At 41.5% G+C, this 13,509-nt stretch overlaps 1 protein-coding gene across 2 annotated transcripts in view; it reads left to right on the forward strand.

The window, feature by feature from the left end:
- Positions 1–13,509, forward strand: part of LOC145349902 (islet cell autoantigen 1-like) — an 87,958-nt gene that overhangs the window by 50,628 nt on the left and 23,821 nt on the right. For both annotated transcript variants that reach the window (XM_080198533.1, XM_080198534.1), the window contains exons 7-9: positions 5,663–5,788; positions 8,066–8,164; positions 12,553–12,644. In XM_080198533.1, coding sequence (XP_080054659.1) covers positions 5,663–5,788; positions 8,066–8,164; positions 12,553–12,644 — 317 coding nt within the window. The remainder of the gene's footprint in view (positions 1–5,662; positions 5,789–8,065; positions 8,165–12,552; positions 12,645–13,509) is intronic.

Genomic DNA, 13,509 nt, shown 5'->3' on the forward strand with positions numbered 1-13,509 from the left:
CTCGCTAGTTCCAGCAGTGTCAGAACACAGTAATGGCCACTGCTGGCACTGAATCCTGAGAACTGAAGGTAGATTCTGGATTTCAGGTAAGTTCAGGTGTTTAGGCTGGGGACATTTTCGTGACCCCAGGAAGATGGATGGTGAGTGTCTGGAAAACGCTGCCAGAGGCAGTAATAGAGGTGGGTACAATTTTGTCTTTTAAAAAGCGTTTGGACAGTTACATGGGTAAGATGGATGTAGAGGGATATGGGCCAAATGCGGGCAGTTGGGACTAGCTTAGTGGTTAAAAAAAGGGGCGGCATGGATACATTGGGCCGAAGGGCCTGTTTCCATGATGTAAATCTCTCTGACTCTACTTGTATGCCACCTTTTGTACCACCACTGATCACCATGTTGTGTTATGGATTCATGTGGTGTCTCAATGAGGCATGTATCTTTAAACATGAACACTTTATTGTTCATCTTTAACTATATACAAGTCCCAGTTTACTGTCATAAATGGTGTTGCTGTGCAGATTGATTCTTTCTATAATGCTCTGAAAGTCTATAACCATGTACCGTCATACATCATTCCATGGGCAGTGCTGTTCTCCAATCCCACATTAATCCTCGCTCTGCCAAGCACCGTTACATTGCAATGGCATTCAGACACATGCAGCATCCATGGCAATAATGCATTGACTGGGAAGAGGGAAACCCAAGCAGAACAAGAAAGCGACTATCTCCTTTTGGGGGTATGTCCCCTGTGCCCTTCGTGAGTAGTCCCCCTCACCCCACGCCCATGCTTCTCCCCTTGATTGCTAAAACCAGGACACCTGCAACACCTTCCACCCACCCTCTTCCTGGGGTTACAAAAATGACCCCAGCCCAAACACCTGGATTTACCTGAAGTCCAGAATCTATCTTCAGTTCTTGGACTCATAATGCCAGCAGTGTCTAAGACAGCACTGGTGTATTATCGATGTGAAACAGTCAGGTTTGAAGTCAGCATGGTGCTGACTGACTTGATGGAGCGGGGAGGGTGGGTAATGAGGAATATGTCCTCCAGTAAAATCGTCCAGCTATTGTCTACTGGTTCTCCATCATCCACACAGTTTATTATATCCTCAAAGAACTTGATTATATTTGTCAAATACAATTTCCCTTTCATAAAAATATGTTGACTGTGCCTAATTGTAGTATGATTTTCTAAATGTCTTGCCACTACTTAATAACAGATTACACCAATTCCCCAATTGTAGATGTTAGGCTAACGAGCCTATAGTTTCCTGTTTTCAGTCTCCTTTCTGTTTTGAATAGAGCTATTTCATTGTATATTCCTATCTGCATCCTTTGCAGATTCTATAGTATTTTGGAAGATTATATCTAGTATGTCCACAATCTCTACATTCCATTTCTTTTAAGATCCTAAGATACAGCGCACCAGGTCTAGGGTACTTGTCAGCCTTTAGTCCTACAGATTTGCCATGTATATTTTTCTCTAATGATTATTGTTTTACTTTCATCTTCTCTTTTGCCCCTTGTTTTCTATTCTTATTGCCAAGATAGCTGCACATTATTTATCTGTCATTTTCTTATTTCCCCTTATTAATACCCAAGTTTCATTCTCTTAAAGGACTGATGTTTATTTCAGCTAATTGCTCCCTGTTTAGAGACTTGTAGTTCTTACTGTTTGTTTATATTACTTGCTAGTTGAATATATTTAAGTCACAGGTGTTTAGGTTTCTGATAGACAGGGGAATTAAGAGTTATGGGGAGAAAGCGGGAAAGTGGAACTGATCTACTTCAGATCAGCCATGATCTTATTCAATGGCGGGACAGGCTTGAAGGGCTAGATGGCCTAGCCTACTCCTGCTCCTATTTCTTATGTTCTTTAGTTCATCTCAAAATCTATTTTCTACCTCATTATTTTTGAGTCATTTTTGCTAATTATTAAAATGTTCACAATCCTCCTGCTAATATTTGTAGCATTATACACCTTTTTTTGCAACTTGACACCATCCATTGTTAGAAATGGATGGTTCATCCTTCTCAAAGCCTTTCTTTTTCAAAGGAATATATCATTGTTGAGAATTGGGTAATATCCTCTGGAATAGCTACCTGTGTGTTTGTTTTTTTATATCATGATCTCTACAGTTTGTAAACTGGTCTTTTCGTTTCATTGTGGCACTGGCTGTCTACTAAACATTCTTTTATTGCTGCTTCAATGGCTTAAATGGGATTTTGTTTATTTTTACTCTGGGTCTCAGGTGCTTTCTGGGATTTGTTTTGTGACCCTGCATTGTTAAGGAGAAGTTTAGATGTGTTTTGGACAGTTTTTGTTCTTAATGAATTCATGGTTTCACTTTCAGCTTTGAGGCTGCTAGCTGCTGGTTTAGTTAGTAGCTGTCCTGGTTGTCAAGTGGAAAGCAGTGTTTCTCTCTCCCCCTGGTTTTGGAAATTCTGCTGGCTAGCTGGAAGCAAGGCTTCTGGCCTTCCTGGAATAAAAGTTCTGTTGCTGGTGGTTCGCTAGTGTCTCTCTGGTGTTTTGAAAGCTGTTCTGACTTCAAGCTTGTGTGTGTGTCTCAAAAGAGAACTTCATCCAATCAAAGGACTACGTTCCAGCACCACGTAAATATTCATATTTGCTGTGTTAAACCTGTGGCAAGGGTTTTAATTGTGGGATTTGTTTGGTTGGAATGATGTTTAGCTATTAGGGTTAATACAATATCATGATTTTTCTTATTTGTAATTAGTAAAAGTTATTGCTAATTTTCTTTCTATACATGTTACCTATATTCTTAAGTAAACTTTGTTTGATCGAAGCTCCCTAGTGGGTCAGTTGAATTCTAGCCAAATTCAAATTGCAAATCTTGTGATCTAATACTTTGGTGTTTCTGACTTGAATTATAACATACCACTGTTTGACTACCATCTTACCATTTTAAAAATACTTTTCCAATCATCTGTAGCCAACTCACTCTACCTTTAAATTGTCTTTATTTACACTTAAGGCACTAGTTTCAGACACATGATTCCCACCCTCAAACTGAAATTTTTTCATCCTCTTCACTAGAGGATACTTATGAATTCATTAATTAATCCTGTCTCATTGCACATACCAGGTCTAAAATAACCTGTTCCCTCACTGGTTCCAGTGTTCCGAATACACGTATTGAACTCATCTTCAAAGGCACTGTTGCAAAATTGAGTTGTTCAATCTATGTGAAGATTGATGTGGCCATGATTATTGCAGTATTTTTCTTGCATTTTTTGATTTGTAAACTCTGTCCTACAATGTAGCCATTCTTTAGACTACTCCTGCGGATCATTTCTTTTTGCTGCTGCTGTTTAAATCCACCCAAACTGACTCTATAACTTGATCTGCAGAGCAAGATCATTGCTCACTATTGTACTGATCTCATCCTTATTTAGCAGAGCTACCCCACCTCCTTTTCCTTTTTACTGCCTTCCAAAGTGTCAAGTAGATCAATATTCAGTTCACAGCCATAGTCATGTTGCAGCCTTGTCTTTGTAATGGCTATCAAATCATCCCCATTTATTTCTATTTGTACCAACAGTTCCTTTTTCTTGTTACAAATGTTGCATGCATTCAAATAACAAACCTTTAATTCTGTAATTTTACCATTTTTCCTTACTCTGATCTGATTTCTTGGTGCACTGTTATGTTTTTCTCCTGTCATGGGATATGTGCATTGCTGGCCAGGCCAGCATTTGGTGCTCATTCCTAACTCTCCTTGAGAAGGTGGTGGTGAGTCATCATCTTGAACCACCGCTGATCATCTGGTGTGGATACAGCGCTTGAAGAAGGGGCTTCCAGGATTTTGACAGCTATGGGGAAGGAAAGGCAATATAGCTCCAAGTCAAGATAGTGAATGGCATTGAGGGGAACCTGGATTTGGTGCTTCCCATGTATCTGCTGCCCCTGTTCTTCTAGGTGGTAAAGGCCACAGGTTTGGAAGGTGCTGTCATAGAAGCCGTGGCAAGGTTTGAATGTTTAAAGTGGATAGGAAGCTAATCAAGTGGGCTGCTTTGCCCTCGATTTCTTGAGAGTCGTTGGAGCCACACACACTCAGGCATGTGAAAGGTATACCATCACACTTCTGACTTGTGCCTTGTAGATGATGGGCAGACTTTGGGGAAGCAGGAGGTGAATTAGTCCCCTCTTTATTTCCAACTTCTGATCTGTTCTTGTAACTACAGTAATTATATGGCTGGTTAATACGGATGTTGATATGGATTCAGCAGTGGTAATACCCTTGCATGTCATGGGAGATGATTAGATTCTGTTGTCCTGGGATGGTCATTGCCTCGCAGTTATTTGGCACAAATGTTACATGCTATTTATCAGCCCAAGCCTGAATATTGTCCAGGTTATTGTTGATTAAGTGGCACTTGATAGCATAGTTAATGTCACCTTCCATTACTTTGCTGGTGATGGAAAGGAGGCTGGTGGGGCAGTAATTGGCCACATTGGATTTGACCTAATTTTTGTGAATAGGACATCCCTGCACAATTTTTTGCATTGGCAGTGTTGGAGCTGTATGAGAACAGCTTTGCTAGGTGTGTGGCTAGTTCTGGAACACAAGTTTTCAATGCTATTGCCGGAATATTATCTGGCTCATAGCCTTTATTGTATTTATTGCCTTCATCTATTTCTTGATTTCGCATGGAGTGAATTGAATTGATTGAAAATTGGCATTTGTGATACTTAGGACCCTTGGACGAGGCTGAGATGGATTGTGAACTTGGCACTTCTGGTTGAAGGTGATTACCTTTTGCACTGATGTGCTGGACTTCCTTATCACTGAAGGTGCTCCACCAGCAGTTATGACTGCTTTGGCAGGACTGCAGAGTTTTGATTTGATCCGTCGATTATGGGAGCACTTACCTGGTCTATTGTATGCTGCCTCTGCTGCTTGACATCCATGTCATCCTGTGCGGTTGCTTCACCAGGTTGGCGCATCTTATGTGGCTCCTGGCATACTCCCCTGCAGTCCTCATTTTTGATCCCCTGGTTTGATAGTAATGGTGGATTGAGAGATATGCTGATTCATGAGGTTACAGATTGTGGTTGAACACAATTCTACTGCTGCTAATGGCCCACAACTCCTCATGTGTCCAGCTTTGAGTTGCCAGTGTTTGAATCTAAATGTTTGTAAGCTCTGTCCTCTTGTCACACTCTGATTATCATAACTCATGGAGTGCAGCCCATCCCGAGGGAGCAGCTCCCTCTTCTCCCGATACTGGTACCAGTCCCTATGAATTGAAACCCATTTCTCCCACACTAATGCTTGGGTCAGGGAGGTGGAAACATTTCTCCTGAGTACAGTACCTGACGCGTGCTGGAAAACTGAGATGCATGGATGACAGGTGAGAAAAGGATTGGGCACAGTGATCCAGTTAATGGTTGAATGGCCCCCTATTGTTCACAGGTCTTCCCTGTTTAATGGCTGCTCTGGGAAACAGTTCCTTAATCAAAAGCCCTGTGTTCAAGAGACAGGAATAGAATCATTGGCAGAAGCAAGATACACTTCTGTGAATTGCAGGCTGTGATCGTGTGAAAAATTCACTTGTGTGTTGCAAAGAAAAATGGGTTATTTTATTCCCTTTAATTGAATAATCTAAGGGCTGAGCGATGTTCTTGTGTGATTCAATGCAGGTCCAGGCTCAAGTGCGGAATACCAAAATTCACTTTGACAAACTAAAGAATGACGTCTGTCAGAAAGTGGACTTACTTGGAGCCAGCCGGTGCAATCTGCTCTCCCAGTCACTTGCTGCTTACCAGGTAATGAGGCTTTAGAGTGGAACATGTCACACAAACAAGGTGCATTAGGTCATGACATCTGCAAACTTTGGGACTGTGCTTATTCTGCAGGAAGGTGAGTGCTTTTACTCTTCCATGTCTTGGCTTTGTTGTCAATTAACAGGACAGCATCACACTGTTTAAATCATTGGTATCATGTGGTATGGTGCATGGCTGGGTGCTCAACTAATAAGAATTACAAATACCTATTGAAGAGGATTCGTTTGAAGCAAGTCTCTCATGAACCCTAAAATAGTCGAGCTTTGAGCAGGGTGAATCCATGGGTAATGGGGATAGGGTCTGGGTAAGATCGCCTTCAGAGAAGAGTTGGTGCAGACTCGATGGACTGCCCAATCATTTTTATATGATTCAATCTTTGGAAGTTTGCATCACTAGTAATGTCAGTAGAGTGGCACGGTGCCATTGTGGTTAGCATTGCTGCCTCGTAGCGCCAAGGACCCAGGTTCGAATCCCGGCCAGGGTCACTCTTCATGTGGAGTTTGCATGTTCTCCCCGTGTCTGCATGGGTTTCCTCTGGGTGTTCCGGTTTCCTCCCACAGTCCAAAGTTGTGCAGGTTAAATGAATTGGCCATGCTAATTTCCTCCTTAGTGTCAGGAGAAATTTAGATTTCTTTCAGTAAAATGTCACACAGAAGACATTTAACAAGATGGGCATTTATGGAATTGAGCGAAAATTGGCAGTGTGAATACAGAATTCTGTCAGTGACAGGAGGCAGAGGGAGGTGATAGATGTTAATCAGATTGGGAAGTAGTTTGCAGTGGTGTTTCCAGAATGAGTTGCTGTTTAGATTGTTTATAAAAATTAAATTAGACTCAGCATTATGAAGTTTGTAGGTAATATGAAACTTAGTAATGTAATAGGCAGTGATGAGGATAGTTGTCGACTTCCGGATGACAGATAGAATGATGAAATTGGCAGATGCATGACAGGTGGATTTCAATGCAGCAGAATGTGAAATGATACACTTTGGGAAGGCTAATATAGAAAGACAGTATACTATATAATATTTTGAAAAGTGTAAATGAACAGAGAAATCTTGGTCCTTATAGGCAAATTCATAATGGTGGTGTGGCAAATTGATGTGGTTAAAAAAGCATACAATTACTTGGCTTTATAAATAGAAGCACCGGGTCCAAAAGCAAAGAGCTCATGTTAAACTTTATAAATTACTGGTTAGCCTAAGCTGGAGAATGGCAGACTGAAGGTTAACAGGTGACCTTAGAGAGATTTTCAAGATGATGAGAGGTTTTGATAGAATGGTTGGGGAAAAATTATTCCATCCGACAAGTGACCCAGAGGTCATGAACTGAAAAACGTTTGCTCAAGATCTAGCAGGGAGATAAGTAGGATTTTAGTTGTTCAGAGTTACTGGTATCTGGAGCTCGCTAAAGCGTTGGTGGAAGCAGATTCCGTACATAATTTTACATTAAGTTAGACGGATCTGTTGAGGATGAAGGATTACAGGGTTCTGGACAAAGAGCAGGAGTGTGGGGCTGACAGAGTCAGCATGGCAATGAAAGTTGAAAGGCCTCCTCCTGAGCTTCAGCTTTCTATGATCCTTTATAGGCCATACTGCATAAGGATAACAGGTTTCCTTTCCAAAAGGACTTTTGCTGAGGCAAGCCCTTTTTTATTTCCAGGTTTTGAATTCAAATTCTGAAGCCAGAATACGGATTTGAACTCATTCTCATAACCCATATTCTATCCTGTCTTGCATTTAGCTTAGCACAAGTATGAAGTCAGCCTTTTTCTTTATTCCACCCCACGAATGTACCCCAACTGCAAGTCATTGAGTCACAACTTATTAATTGAGCTCTGTATGAAGAATTGTTAAATATATTTTGTTATTTATTAATTTTCGTTCCAACACATTTTCTCCTCCTCCCTCCTTCCCTGGATGATGCTGCATTTTCTTTTTGAAAGGAGGAAACTCAGTTTATTTGTCAGCATCACTATTGACAATCCTACTTGTTAGTACTCGAGAATGAGCTGAGGCATTTCCCTCATTTCTCCCCCATGCTGGCCTCATCTGTCTTCCCTATTACTATCCATTCAGAAGCATTCATCTCTTTCAGTGGCATGTCTGAGAATAGGAATCTGCCAGGTCAGACTCAATACTGTGCCCTACCACTTCATGCTCTGCCACCAGGCTTTCCTTCTTAATTTCATTTGGTCTCATTATCTGTTTTCACCTTGTAGGCCTAGCAATGACATGGTTTTTTTTTCTGTTCCACTAGACGACATTGCTCCACTTCTGGGAGAGGACAGCCCATATGATGTCTCAGATTCACGAGAGTTTCAAGGGCCATCAGCAGTACAAGTTTACCACGCTGAAGGTAAGATTGAAAGAAAGCCAGAAGAGGTCCATCAGCCTGTCAAGACTGTTTCTTCCAAAAATCCATCTGTTTTGCCTCCTGACAAATGGTCTCACAAGCTCTCTCTTTGACCCATCAAAACAGCACTATAAAGTCCAGATTGCATTCGATATTCTCATGGGAATTTAGCACGTTGGTTGATGCTTTATGCTCAATGTGAATAGAAGACACCTGTCCAATGCCTCTGTCGGGCCTCCAAGGCAGCATTGGAGCATCTCAATGCATTCTCACTACTTCATTACAGGCAAAGTCAATTTACTCATGCAATGACTTATAATCTGGCATGTACTATCTGAAAGGATTGTGGAAGTACCTTCAGAAATAATGCTTAAAAAGGTCTTGGATAAACGTGAACAGGAAAGGTTTCTGGTGCTGTGGTGAAAGAGCAGGGGGATGAAACTAATAGGATAGCTTTTCATAAAGCCAGCACAGGCATGATGGGCCAAATGGACTTTTGTGCTGTAATATTCTGTGATTATATTCATGACTCTATAATTTCTTCAATCAGAAGTGTTTCCCTGGTATCCTCGCTAACAAGTGTGGGTTGCCTTTAAGTAGCATCATTGATACACAATTTCTGGCCTTATCTTACAAGATGTGCAACCAGTGACTAGCACAGTTTGGTCTGGGTGCACACCTTCTTCATTAAAATGAACAAGCATATTTCACGTATGCCTGAGAGATTTGTGACAGATTGTGGGTGGCATTTGATTGTTAGGCTTTCTTTGTTCATACCATACGCTATGTGGCCCATACCAAGTTGTCATAGGAACAGTCGCTTATTACGAGCAGCCAGAAGAACAAGCCTGTGCTTGCAAAACCCAAAAGTATAATGTTAGATGTAATTCAGCGATTGGGGAGTACCTGGCAAATAATCCTGAGTGTGCTAATAGCTACACTAACAACCAATTTAAGATGATCAATTGAGCTTATAATGTAGCTCATAAACACTTGCCAGAAGGGACATAAATTCTTATGTTGCCCATTTGTGTGAATGTGATTGTAATCCCACCAGCTACCAGGTAACACAGTGTCAAATCTTACCTGATTACATGGAGAGGAAATATACTGAGATGTGTTAATATGTTAAAGATGCCATGCAAATGCAAGTTTTGTTGTTCTGTCAGCCATTGTTTGTATTCAATTGTTACTCTTAGAAGAAAGCACTTTATTTATATGTAACAATCCCAGTTGATGTTATAACTGGATGGGAAGTTCCCAGAATGGAACCCTGGCTCAAAACATTGTTGGGGTGATTCTACCAAAAAAATTCTAAGTATCAGATTCATGTGAAAACTGGAGTAAATCACGCTGTTTTCTCGGTGGGGAGATAAGAGAAGAAGCTCTCACACTTTGTGCACCGCAGAGTGTAAATCCCACTGGAGAAGCGGTGAGAGGGCCACTGTGCATGCGCTGATTTGTCAACACCGAGATCGACGTACATGCAATGACCCCTGTCTGCTGGCCTTCCGATTTGCCCCACGACCCATGCAATGTCAGCCTCCTCCATGACCCCCTCCTCGCCACAGCCTGATCATTGCCCCACCCCAGTGGCAGCCCTGATGGCTGGCCTATCTCCCCCACCGATTCTGCAGAGTGGCAGCAGAATTCCTGGTAGGCAGTGCCAAAGTGTCCCCTCAGCATTGGCATCTTGCCCCTTGGGCAGTGCTAGGGGACCCAGGCTGGCACTATGATGGTGACACTGCCCCCCCCATCCCCTGCTGCCTGAGCTTCTGGGGGGTTTTGATTGGCCCCCCACTTCACTCCAGCATGTGGAAATCTCTGGGCCTGCTAGCACCCCACAAGTAGCTGTAGTAACCCCGCTGGAGTGAAATACTCCTGGTGGAGGAGGGGGGAAGAGGCTAGCGGGCCCAGAGATTTCCATCCCAGACCCCCTAATGCCATTTAAATGATATTGAAATGAAGGGCTGCAAATATTATGCCAGAAATCTGGTGCTGGACACCCAATGCAAATCGCACTAATCTGGCACTACTTAAATCTCCCAGCCTGCTCCACTAAAAATTCACATGGGAGAATCCCGCCCCCACCACGTAACTTTTATTTTAATAACAGACTAACAGGCCGCTAATTGATTTTAACAAAACATTTATTAAAAAGAAAAAATTAGGATTGTCACACAATATTCCTTTATTCCGTCCTTGGCTTAACAAATGCATGCAAGTTTATGGATTAATATAGTTGAATAAGTACTTTTGAAGCTACAATAGTCTCTTTCAGATCTCCGGCTTAGATCAATGTCTGTGGGAGTTTGCACATTCTCCCAGTACTTGCTTGGGTTTTCTCTGGGTACTCCGGTTTCCTCCCACATCCCAAAAATGTGCTTTTTGGGCAGATTGGTATCAATAAATTGTCCCTGAATTGGAGCTCCCTTAGTCTGGCGTATATATAATTTCCTGAATTTGCACCCCCTTTATTGTGGACTTCCATTAGAGGTAGACAAAAACGTCAACGATCGACGAAAGACTTGAAGGCACTCACTGAGTGTTAAAATGGGCAGCACGGGCTTGTAGGGCCGAAGGGCCTATTTCCTGTGTGCTGTGCTGCTCTTTATTCTTTAATACACAAAGTCCTTTTTTAAAGCACACAGGATGCGGTCGAATACACACTCTGCTCCAAACCCAAGCTACAGTCTGGATTTCTCCTCTGAATTTCACTCTCCGCTTCCCCCGCCAGATTATCATGTGACAGTTTCCAAACTCTACTCAGAAAACCATGCTTTAAAACCTTCTTTTGAAGCAAAACTTTCACTGAATGGTTTGCATTCCGAATTCCACCCCACGTTTTCCAAAGGATTCTTGAGCAGAGTTTCCACTCCACTCCTACCAGCAAATTCACTCCAGTTTTTGTACCAGTCCCTTTAGGCTTTCTTTGCCTTGACTGTCTCTACATACACAAACTCCACTGTCCAGCCACTGATTGCTACAGATATTTTAATTCATGTCTCGCAGTGTGTAGTTGAATCTCTCAGACTTGAAAATCACTTCAGATCTTTTTCTGATGTCTCAGCCTTCCTCTAACACTCTCTACTGAGCAGTCCTGTGTTCTCCTACCTTTAGTTTCGTTCTGCTTAGAAATCTTTCTTCCTTTCTCTAGTTTTCTTAATCAGCCACTCTTTAGATAACCATTATTCCATTATATGGTTTTTCTTATAGCAAAGCTGAGAGAGATGTTCCCTGTCTACCTTTCTAAAACCACTATTTTTAATTGAGCTGGTGTAGGTGTTGCCTTTCTAGCTGCCTATCTACAACTGTGTTAGCTTTCAGTTAAAAACTAAGAACCTTTAGTTGCTAAGCAGCACCTGCAGTTTTACCTTTGTTTACATTTTTACATTGCAACTTTCTTTAAGCACAGCATTAAATCCAATTCCTTCCAAGTACAAAATCATTGAAGTAGACACATCTAAAACTATACCTTATTTTGAACGTTTACCAATACATAAAGAATCCCTTAAAACTATCCTTGGTTTACTAACATACATAATACCTTTCAACATATTAAAAAATATCACAAAAGGAATACTCTGCTGACAGTTTGCTTTTCTGGTGTCATCACTGTTTTCTTTGAAAAAGGAACAGATTGTTCCCAGGCTTACACTGTTAACTTCTAGTCACCAGTAGAACAGCTTATCAAAGAGCTGGAAGCAGTCTCCTGCCTGGCATACTGGCCAAATGGGGTCTTGACCAGCGAGTGGTTCAATGTATGTTTGACTATAAATAGAATAATAATGGGTAATCAGAACTCATTCATAGAGCAAGTCGTCAACTAGACTTGAGTTGCAAGCAGACAGTTTAAGTTACATTGCAGCATTGCTGTTGGTCAAGGATTTTCTGCAGTCAGTACACACAGGCAATGAAAGATCAGGAAGAACTTACATTTTTACATAGTATCTGTAATGTCCTTTGGACATTGCAAATGTCAAGAAAGTTAGCAGCTAATTTATACACCATTAACAACAGTGAGATAAATTACCCATGGCTCTGTTTTGGTTGAGGGATGAATATTGACCAGGACACTGGCTAGAACCGCTATTTCTCTTCAATTGATGCCATGAGGTGTTTTAAATCTAAGAGGGGGGAGGATAGATGTGACGACTGTGCCATCAATTGACATTGATATCAGTGACTGCTGACAGATCCAAAGTTGCTGCAGATTGCTAGTGAGACAGCTCAGTGAAGGAGTCGCCACTTCATACTCCAGTACTCAATAACATGTACAACACATTCCCCCTTGCAATATTAGACCCAGGGATAATTAGGTAGTATCTAGTTGTCACTTGTAGGGTCTCTTTTCAGACTCTAAATGTTTTGGTTTTTTTTTAAACGCACAGAGTTTGCAGGACCCTTTTCAACATCTGACTGAGGAGGAGATTAACCAGACCAAGGAGAAAGAGGAGGAATGCATAACTGATGATATAGACAAGTAAGTAAGGACTCCTGCAATCACAAACAGGGGAGGGGATAGAAGGAAATAGCTGTACTTCACTAGGCAGCAACTGTATTGCTCACTTGTTGCATACTTACTTTATGTCTTGCTCGGAGCAAGTTTCAGGCAGTTTAGAAATAAGCCTGAGATGCTGCTTTAAAACGTGCCTGTCCACAAGACATGAGGGCAGTGTATTTTAGTATGAGCTTGATCATTGCTCTTCCAATTTCCAGTGCTGCAGGAAAAATCCTTCCAGCTGTTTTCACTTAACAGCCTTTCTCAGTTGTCTGCCTGAGATCAGCTAAAATTGACTTGAGAGCTGGGGATGACTCAACACTATTGATCGACATGTGGAAGAATTTCCTCTCATCTGTCAACAGTGGAATATATTGGAAAGGGGACTGACATATGTTACCCATTTTGCACACTCCTGATAAGTGGCCTGAAATGACAAGGACGAATGACCAAGGTTTATCAGTGATGTCAGCTGTGGCTCAGTTATAGCACACTTTTGCCTCTGTGTCTGAAGGTCAAGATGATCTAGTTCCTTGAGCCTATTCTGCTATTCAGTGAAATCATGACTAATATGTGATTTAACTCCATACACTTGCCTTTGTTTCATGTTCTCTCGATCCTTACTTAACAAAAACCTGCTTTAAAATGAACAATTCACTCAGCATTGAGTGCCTTTGTGTATAAAAGTGTTCCCTACCTTCACTCCTGAAATAGTTGACTCCAATTTTAAGACTTACAATCTCCCAACCAGCCAAAATAATTTATTTCTGTCCACCTTCTTCATTTCTCGGATCAAATCATCCTTTAATCTTCTAAATGCCAGGGAGTACAACCCTAGTTTGCCTTG

This window comes from Carcharhinus amblyrhynchos, chromosome 11 (genome assembly GCF_965287045.1).
Source record: "Carcharhinus amblyrhynchos chromosome 11, sCarAmb.v2.hapA, whole genome shotgun sequence".
In the NCBI taxonomy this organism is placed as follows: Eukaryota; Metazoa; Chordata; class Chondrichthyes; order Carcharhiniformes; family Carcharhinidae; genus Carcharhinus; species Carcharhinus amblyrhynchos.